The 10,627-nt window shown below is 35.8% G+C and overlaps 1 protein-coding gene across 1 annotated transcript; it reads left to right on the forward strand.

Annotated features, from left to right (window-relative positions):
* Positions 1-493: 493 nt before the first annotated feature.
* On the forward strand, positions 494-10,339 carry LOC101851871 (ribonuclease H2 subunit C; the record flags this gene model as incomplete). Its single annotated transcript, XM_005100453.2, is given in 3 exon segments — positions 494-562; positions 1,742-1,905; positions 10,191-10,339. Coding segments are annotated over 3 exon segments (308 nt in total), but the record flags the coding sequence as incomplete, so codon positions are not given.
* Positions 10,340-10,627: the final 288 nt, after the last annotated feature.

Here is a 10,627-nt window from a genome sequence, read left to right on the forward strand (position 1 = left end):
CTGACCTAAAAAAAAACCATGGGTGAATTTAACCATGATTTGATGTTTTGCAATTAGGTTTGATAGGCTATCTCTCCATATCGGCATCTGCTTCAAAAAGTAATCGTTTAGAACCGGAAGTAATCGTCGGTGGAGTCAAAACTAGTATCCCCAAACGGGACCGCAATTTGTACAGGAGTGCTGGGGCTTGCCCCCATGACCTAATAAAAATATAAAATATGGTGGGCGGGGGGGGGCATGCCTTTTCAGCTCAACCTTGGCTTAACTGCACATTTTGAAATATGAATCCTACTACTTTCAGCTTTTTTTTGTTGATGCATAGATTAATATATGATATGGAAATTAAGTAGCCTATTATTTAATTTTGTTTTTTGTTGTCATTAGTCATGTAATTATTATTTATTATTATTTGAGGATCTCATGCAACAGCCAGTAATTTATAAAAATTCTTGCACTTTCAGTGTTTGATTCTTTAATCATCTGTTTTGTTCAGGTATGACCGCATCTTTCCGTGGGAGGCCACTTAATGGAGTCAAGATTGATTTACCTACAGGATACACAGGTAAGTTCTTGGTTTCTATAAAATTCACTTCCTATTAAAATGTACTGGCCTGGAATGTAGTGCAACAGCAGCTCGTGACCGTGAAGGATGGAGGATCCAGGTATTCCAGGTATTAAGATGTATTGTTGTTTGCGAGATTGTGTCAAGTTTGCTTTTTTGTTGTTGTTTGCTGTTTTCATTACATTTTGTTGTTCTTTGAACTAAACATGGTATACCGTAGGTCTCTTAACAGAATTGGGAATCACCTCTGGTACAAGAGTACTTCTCTGACTTTCAAAAGATGCTTCAGTAATTAATTTCAAATTGAAGTCTTAAACAAAATGTGTACAGAAATGAGTTGTTAAGATATTATATTAAGGTCTAGTGAAATGTAAATCGATTTCCATTCTACTGTCCAATTTTGGTCAATTTTACGGTCACACGTAAGTTTTTCTTATGAAAATTACATGGTCCAATTTTTGTACAATTTGTTACAATTTATTATGTGTTAATGTACTTTACTTTTACCCACAAATCTGCATTTACACAAATTCTCTGTTTCCTCTAAGTTCATGTTATCAGGGTTTCCCCTGGAAACGTACACATACCAAACAGCTTTTCAGGTTCCTATTTTTTTTTCTTTTACAAAATGTTCTTTGTATTCAAAACACATGCATATAGCGAAATTTGCACTCAATGAAAAGATTTCAGCGTCCCTCTGATTTCGTATTTGCATACTCAACTGAAGTAATTCAGTGGCCAATGACAATTTCCATAATTTTCTTGACTGCCTGTTTGCCAGATTTTTTCTTCTGATCATAGGATGAATGCATTATGTATGAAAAACAAATTAGTTTTGCTACATGATTTGATTTTATTGTATTTATATATGTATGTAGATGTGTGTGTGTACAACCATGGTATTGCAGGTTGATAGTAAAATAGAGTTCATTCTTGTGAAATGTACTTTTGTTATGGTACTGCTTGAGATTCTTACTGAAAAACAGTTGAGCCTACTTAAACTGTAATCTGCGGGACTGCGTGATTCTCTTCGATATAGCCATATTTTCTGTACAGACAGATTGCTGAAGGAACAAAGAAAAAATTAGGGATTCTTTTTTCTTTCAATTTACTGTTGTTTTTCAGAGTAACCATGTTCGGTATTGTATAAATGGATTCTGCTGTACATATTTTTTACAGGATATGTTCTTCAAGAACCTAGAGCGCAGTCCACAGAGGAGGAGGACAGACACCTCGTAGTTACGGACACGTTCAAAAAGTTCTCAGCCTGGAACCTAGACAAGAAACCCACCTCAGACGACATTGTGCAGCGGGCTATGCAATGGGTGGATATTGCTGATGCTGTAAGTTTCTCTGTTGTATTTTATTGCCAGTGTGGACTGTAGAAAGTTCCATCAAGCCCGTATTTAACACTTTGCAGTCATACAGCCAGCATTACAAAATACCCCATCTGGTCACCCTGCCAGGAGAGTGACAGCAACGGACTTCTTGCAGAACTGTGTCAGGTGATCTGAATGGATAATTTTCACTGTCGCATTATTGCGGCAAGTGACCGCAAAGTGTTATGGTTTTCATCCAATTAAGAGCAGCAAAATTGTTCTATGTGGAGGAGGAAAAGCTAGCATTTTGATACATGATAAAATTTGATTCAATCCTCCGAAAGTTGAACAAGAATTGAAGAATTTCTGGTCACAATTGGGCGTGTTGGATAAAACTTAAAAGGTTACTAGTTGTCGCATGACATTGCAGTGTCAGATTTTTTGTGAGTGCGCAGAATACTGTGGTCGCTGATGGACTTCCGGGTCAAATTTGATGAAGCAAAGCAGAGGTCTATTTGATATAGTGAGCACTGACCTTTGCGATTTCCCAATCAGACTCAATTTGATCTGATCTCACATATATAATGGATATCTCTTTTACATTGCTATTGTTAGACTTGTGTCAATGTAGGGACTGTCAATGGCCGTCATTAGGAGGATTGTTAGAAATTAAAGATTTCATTGTGGTGTTGGAGAAAGCTGTTTTTTAGCTTTCAATTTCAAGCTTATTGTGTTTCATCTGGGGATAAGAAAGTCCAGTGTAGTTTTAAATGTCAGAATGATGACAGTCCATGTGTTTTACAGTAAATTCATAATAACACTAACTTCACGATATCAGGTACTGGAGAATTTCTTAAGAACTTAGTCTTATGCAGATTTCATGTTCAGCAAAATGCTAATGATGAAAAGAACAATAAAGGGGAGGTAACTCCTTTCTTACTATACTGTTCTGATCAGATGTTTGGCCTTGTGTAACCTGTTTTTAATCATAAATAATACGCACAGGGCTGCCAGTCTTTGGCAGTTCTTCTTCTTCTTCTCGATCGCATCACACTTGAAGTCCGGTATCTGTCATAAATTGGGCCGTCCTGCTCAGTTCATCTGGTGGCCCGTATAGCTTCTCTTGTAGCGTCAGTGGGGTTGGCCACGTTTCCTGTCTCAGGGCCCTGTGTGTCTTGCAGTGCTAAAGGATATGTTCAACAGTTTGGTCCGCCTCTCCACACTGGCATTTTGGTGATTGTATTAATTTAAAACATTTGTACATATGTTGTCTCAGTCTTGTGTGTTGTGTTCTTAGTCTGAAGATAATCACTTGTTCTTGGCGGGACAGCTCATGGTAACCATCTGGTGTCTGAGGTGCTTTAAATAGTGTATTTATAATAGTTTTTATTTCTGTGTTTTTGGCAGTTTAAAAGAGGGAAACCTTATTCTCAACCTCAGACAAATGCCTTGAAGGCTCGGAATGAGGTTCAAGAGAGGTTGTAACTGTTTACTTATTGGTTTTCCACACTACTGAAAAATGATATAGGTTTAAGGCCCCTCAACACCATTAGGTTATTCAAGCCTAGGGCCTCCAAGTTTAACGTCCATTTCTAAAAGGAGGGCGCTGAATTAGAAATTTGTGTAAAGTGCCTTTCCCAGGGACACAATGTCGGCCAGAGCTGAGGCTTGAACCCCCGAAGCCGCAAATCTCACTATTACGTGTCGCGTAAGCCTAACCACTAGGCCACCAATGCCACCCTCTACACTGCTACTCAGTTTAATCTGAAACAAAAGCAAATTATAACGAAATATGGCATTGGGCTCAGTCGAAAATTCTCTCAATTCATTTTTACCTATTCTGTCCGATTCCTTGTGTTGATTTATTTCACTCACCAATTTTACACTCTTTATTCTTAAAATAGTTAAATTATGTCACGACATGGTGAAATTAAGCGCTCGTCAGTTTTTAGGCATGTTGGTTAATCTCAAAGCTTGTTCAATGGCTTTGGTTTTGATATTTTACAGTTTCTCATCTATCTCAGATAGAAGACGAGATATTTCATATTGTGATTGAAGGATATGGGGTTGCCTTGTGTCAGAGGTAAAATTAAGAGAAATTGGCTGCCAGAGTTTGGTGCATTGGTGACCTTCAAGCCTGTACTGTCTTTTTAAAGTGCAAATTTACATTTTGCGCATTTGATCATTGTTTTTCAGTAAAATCCACACAGGAATGTGTTTTGAAACCGACAAAAGAGCTGTTAAGCCTAAAACAGAAAAAAAACCCCCATAGAAATTTCCCAACAGACGGAACATGTTGGTGTCTTCTATTTCAATTTTGAAATACATCTATGTCTGATTTCATTTTCATCATGATGCCATTCAAATTATAGTCAAGGGTTCCTTCCATGACTGATCAGGGATAATGTATTGTGTTTGAATGGCTACCTGGCCATGTGGGCATCTGAGGAAATGAGCAGGTCGATCCTCTTGTGAAGGAATCGTTGTCCCTCCAGTTGGAATTAATGGAGATCAGACACACTTTTGAAATAAGGTCAAAGACTCAAAAGCTATAAATCCAGTCTGTTTTTTTTTTGTTTTTTTTTTGTAAAGTGTTTTACGGCGCTCACAACTGCATAAGGTCATATGAGCGCGCAGGACACACCTAATATTTTCAGTTGGTAGGAAATTTTGAATTTTGCCCGGGCGGCGGCCGAAGCCTACTCTTATCGATTTTAGACCTCCAAGGGATCTTTAACGTGCGCAAATTGCACACGGGCCCTCCGAGATTTTTCGCCCTTGTCCGAGAAGGCTAGGTGTAGATCTTTCCTACCAGAAGACAGGGTTGGGTTGATTTAAATCAGTTGATTTTTAAAAATTTAAATCAACTTGATTTTTAAAATAAAAATCAGTGATTTAAATCACTTTTTAAAAAATGTATTTTTATTCAGTTTTACACATTTCAACATTCAGAATTCCTTTCCTTGGTTTCATAAAACAGCAGGGTTGGGTTGATTTAAATCAAGTTGATTTAAATCAGTTGATTTTTTTTATTTAAATCAACTTGATTTTTAAAATAAAAATCAGTGATTTAAATCACTTTTTAAAAAATGTATTTTTATTCAGTTTTACACATTTCAACATTCAGAATTCCTTTCCTTGGTTTCATAAAACAGCAGGGTTGGGTTGATTTAAATCAAGTTGATTTAAATCAGTTGATTTTTTTTATTTAAATCAACTTGATTTTTAAAATAAAAATCAGTGATTTAAATCACTTTTTAAAAAATTTATTTTTATTCAGCTTTTACACATTTCAATATTCAGAATTCCTTTCCTTGGTTTCATAAAACAGATATAAGGTTTAGTAGACTAATATAATCATGCTTAAAAGTCTGCTTTCCCCCCTTTCACTGTAAAATAATACAGTATTCAATTTACTTTTTTTTCCATAATTGAAATCAGAGCTGGGTTGATTTAAATCAGTTTTTTTTAATATTTTAATCAACTTGATTTTTTTAATAAAAATCAATGATTTAAATAACTTTTCAAAAAAATGTATTCAGTTTTTACATATTTAAACGTTCAGAATTCCTTTCTTTGGTTTTATTAAACGATATAAGGTTTAGTAGACTAATATAATCATGCTTAAAGGTCTTCTTTCCCCCCAGTCACTGTAAAATAATACAGTTCTCAATTTACTTTTTTTCATAATTGAAAACCAGGGTTGGATTGATTTAAATCAGTTGATTTAAAAAATTTTTTAATCAACTTGATTTTAAAAATAGAACTCAGTGATTTAAATCACTTTTTTAAAATGTATTCTGTTTTTACATCTTTAAACATTCAGAATTCCTTTCCTTGGTTTTATAAAACAGATATAAGGTTTAGTAGACAAAAATAATCATGCTTAAAAGTCTGCTTCCCCCCTGTCACTGTAAGTAGTAAAATAATACTGTAGTCAATTTACTTTTTTTTCATAACTGAAATTAGCATTTTCTTTTTCTTTTTAGACAAACACAAGCGCGCGCACACACACACACTGTAATAAAATGCAAGTTTATCTATGCATAATTACCCCCCCCCCCCCCCCTTCCTTTTAGACTGACATTTTCTTCATTTTTTGTTTGCAGCCATAACTCACTGATATAGCAGATTAAGGCTTTCTAAAATTGCAGTTGCTTAAATTCATCATTAGTTAAAATAAAGACAATGCATTTTGCACTAAAAGAACTTACTTTTAGCCTCCAAAAATCCCAAACTGTGTCGACATTTTTTAAAATAAAAAAAATAAAAATCCGATTTAAATTTAAAAAATCTGATTTAAATTTAAAAAATCGATTTTTAAAATTTTTATTTAAAAAATCAAAAAAATCACCAACCCTGTAAAACAGATACATGGTTTGGTAGACTAATATAATCATGCTTAAAAGTCTGCTTTTCCCCCTTTCACTGTAAAATAATACAGTATTCAATTTACTTTTTTTTTTCAATAATTGAAATCAGAGCTGGGTTGATTTAAATCAGTTGATTTTTTAATATTTTAATCAACTTGATTTTTAAAATACAAATCAGTGATTTAAATCACTTTTCAAAAAATGTATTCAGTTTTTACATATTTAAATATTCAGAATTCTTTTCCTTTGTTTTATTAAACAGATATAAGGTTTAGTAGACTAATATAATCGTGCTTAAAAGTCTGCTTCCCCTTCTGTCACTGTAAAATAATACAGTTCTCAATTTACTTTTTTTTCACAATTGAAAACCAGGGTTGGGTTGATTTAAATCAGTTGATTTTTAAAAATTTAAATCAACTTGATTTAAAAAATAAAACTCAGTGATTTAAATCACTTTTAAAAAAGACATGGTTTAGTAGACTAAAATATCATGCTTAAAAGTCTGCTTCCCCCCCCTGTCACTGTAAGTAGTAAAATAATACTGTATTCAATTTACTTTTTTTTCCATAATTGAAATTAGCTTTTTCTTTTTCTTTTTAGACAAACACAAGCGCACGCACACACACACACACTATAAAATGCAAGTTTATATATGCAATGATAATTATCCCCCCCCCCCTTTCTTTTAGACTGACATTTTCTACATTTTTTGTCTGTAGCCATAATTCACTGATATAGCAGATTGAGGCTTTCTAAAATTGCAGTTGCTTAAATTAATCATTAGTTAAAATAAAGACCATGCATTTTGCACTAAAAGAACTTACTTTTAGCCTCCAAAACTTTTAGCCTCCAAAAATCCCAAACTGTGTTGCCATTTTAAAAAAAATAAAAAAATCCTATTTAAATTTTAAAAATCTGATTTAAATAAAAAAATCGATTAAAAATTTTTTTTATTTAAAAAATAAAAAAAATCACCAACCCTGCCCGAAGATCAGGGGTGTGGCTGAAAGACAGCAGTAAGAAGAAGCAAAGGAGTAGCAGTAGAAAGGCTGCAGAAAGAATCAGGAGTCCAGAGGAAGGGGCAAAGGAGGTGAGGGGGTGGGGGCAGAAAGAGGAGACGAAAGCAGACGACAGAACATTTCTAGAGAGCAGGAAATGAGGTGAAAGGAGACAAATGTAGAGAAGAAGAATATTTCGGGCGCTACCCAGATTCGAACCTGGGACCTTTTGAATGAGAAGCCAACCCCTTAACATCTAGGCCACGAGAGCCCCCATCCAGTCTGTGGGAGGAACTCTGGAGTGAACAAGTGAATAATGAACTCCACAATATAATACCCAAATTGGACCCATGAAAACTTTGGGGTCTTTCCAGTAGAAACAAAGTTATTTTATTTTACCCAGACTGCACATTGGACAAACCTACCTGATTAATAGATATCTTCTTCCAGAAGATGAAAAACCATTTTTTGTCAGATGCAAGACCAACTCTACGATCTGGCACATGCTAACACAATGTCTGGACTTTGGAGAGACTCAAAGGAAGTATTTTAAATGCACAAATTTGAAAAATTAGTTCTCCATCTCTGAATCCAACAGAATTCTCAATTTTATTTAAACCATTGGTCTTTATTTCGAAGATGTACACGTAAATTAAGTTGTTTTAAGATGTAAGATATATTTTTAGATACTTTAACTATTTCGACTCGCAAAGTAAAACCAAGCCGTACATGTACTATGAACTAATGTAAAAATAACCAATTTGTGTCCCATGTGTTCATTTGACCGTATGGAGTTGCGAGCTGCGTAAAATTTTTACCAAGCAAAATGAATGAAACATTTTAAATGTACTAATTTAGAGAATTTATTCTCTATTGTTGTTCCCAACAGATGTAACGGCTATTGGTCCTTACAGCAAACTGTAAATACTTATTTTGAAAATGTAAATTAGCCTGCACTGCTATTTTACAAACAAAATTTTGTAATGTATTTTTAGATACTGTAGAACTTGCCTTAATGAAAATCTGGCTTAACGGAATCTCCCCGCTCCCCCGTTGATAAATTCCTCTTTAATTACCTGTATAAAACGGAGACCTGTCTAACACCGAAAAGGAAAGAAAAATCCGCTCCCTTCCAAGGATTTACTTACTTACTTTTACTTTTTTACTTTTTCATCCTCTGTTGGCGTTAAGCTTCGAGGGGAGATGCAGTTTTCTATGGTAGGCCAGCTCCGTAGCTCTTTCAGTTGTGATTTTTCAGTTTTCTTATGGTTTCCTTGACATCCTCGATCCACCTTTTGCGTGGCCTTCCTCTTCCTTTATAGCCTGAGTGCTTGGTGTTGTAGGCTCTCGATGCTGGCTGGTCTGGTGACATGCGTAACAGGTAGCCAAACTATTTTACCCTCTGTCTTTCTATGTAATGCAGGCAGGACTCAGTTCCGATAGCTGCATTTACTTCTTCATTTCACTGCCTGTCTCATCTTCTGATGTTTAGGGTTTTGCGGAGACATTTCATTTCTCATGCGGTGATTTTGCTTTCATTGGTTTTGCGGAAAGTCCAGGTCTGGCACTGATAACATAATGTTGGTTTGAATATTGTGGTGATAAGCTGCCTCTTTCCCATGGAGATGTTTGGATGAGATAGGAGGGGTGCGAGCTGGTAGGTGACAGTGTTGGCTTTTTGGGTTCGCCTTTCTATTTCTCTGTCTATGGACCCGTTTTCAGAAAAAGTGCTGCCAAGATATTTAAACTCCTTCGCCTGTTTTTTTTTTCCAAGGATTTTTGCTTGACAAAGACGGATAATTCTTTATCCAATCAGCCCTGATTTGAAATTAAAGTATCAAGTTTGGTTCCCATCAGCTCTAATCTTGACCGACGCCATGCCGCCAGGCGGGTAGGGGAGTAGGGATGCAATTTGGGGGTAGATGTTAGTATTGTTAGTGTTACCCTTCCATGTGAGACCTTAGCGGTACAGATGGTTTGGAAGGTGTGGGTATAAAATGTCACAAGTGCCTGTGAAAGTGATCATGTGTGCGCTCCAGCACATGGAAACATTCATGGGAAGCCAGAGGTGTGAAATTAGTTTGACCAATGCCTGCCTCTCTGGTAGTAAAGAATCTTTGGTTGTATGGCCAGCCGAAAAAATAGTTCCTAAAATCGTTGTTACATCCATGGGAGGGTTGGCGTTGGTTAACTGTGCTTATTAAATCGATGGGTGGGGCTAAAGATGGAAACAAAGTATATATATATATATATGTTCAAACTTTGTTTTTAAGGCATGTCATTATCAAAGAGGATACGGATCAATTGAGAGGTGTGAGTGTGAAGTTTTGACCACTGTTTGCTGACTGGACAAATAGCGCTTGATCCCAGCGGCTGGGTCTCTAAATCCTCCCCCGCCCTCCTAAAATCCCCTGTCTAAGACATAATTTTTTCTGGCTCCCTTGCGATTCCATCTCACTCAGGTTCGACTGAACTGCGACCATTTCGACTTGCAAAGTAAAGTCAAGGCGCACTATAAACTACCAGCTTGTGTCCGGCGTGCTCAAATGAACTGGAGCAGTTGCGAGCACCATAAATCTTTTTACCAAACTGAAAACAAATTGAAGATCTGTCCATACTTATTTTCCTTTTTTTACCTTTTCTGTCCTTTTATATCACAAGTACCTCAAGGTTTGAGGGGAGGTGTAATTGTTGGACGAGGGCCAAGTGTGTACATGTTCCGATCATCATTTTGTTCCTTTGGGGGAACTCTTTGACTATGTCGTTTTATCTTTATCTTGGCTTTCCTTTTGCCTTGAAGTTGAAGCCATTGAATTGCATATAACCTCCTAAATCTTTGATGCTTGTGACTGATATGAACCCAGAAACAAGCTGTTTCGACCACTCACAAATTATGGTATCTTCACTGTAACTTCTCTTTTTGTTGTTGTTGTTTCAGATTCATAGACCAGTTGCCGCTAGCTCTGAAGACTCAAGTCAGGATGACAGTCAAAGGAGCTTGAAAGGACATTGACAATTTGTTCTTGAAAACAATATATGAATTTGTACATAGGACGAAATAAACTGATTTCTCATGGAATGTAAAAATGGTGTAGACTTTTTCCTTGATTGTCTTCTATACAAAAAAATATTTATGAGTAAGTTTTGTGTTGATGTTGAATGCAAAATATGATCAAAATTAATGTAGCTCTAGGTCTAGAACTTTGGCTATTTGTTTCGGATGTTGCTAAGTAATATTAAGTAAAAAAGGAGTTTATAGCAGATAGGTCGAACCCAGAAGACTAGAAATCACGCATTCGTTGAAACTATGCCTGCCGTCTCGTTTTTTTTTCCCTTTATCTTTATTATAACTTATAAGATATCCCTTGAAACATG

This window comes from Aplysia californica, unplaced genomic scaffold (assembly GCF_000002075.1).
Source record: "Aplysia californica isolate F4 #8 unplaced genomic scaffold, AplCal3.0 scaffold00248, whole genome shotgun sequence".
Lineage (NCBI taxonomy): Eukaryota > Metazoa > Mollusca > Gastropoda > Aplysiida > Aplysiidae > Aplysia > Aplysia californica.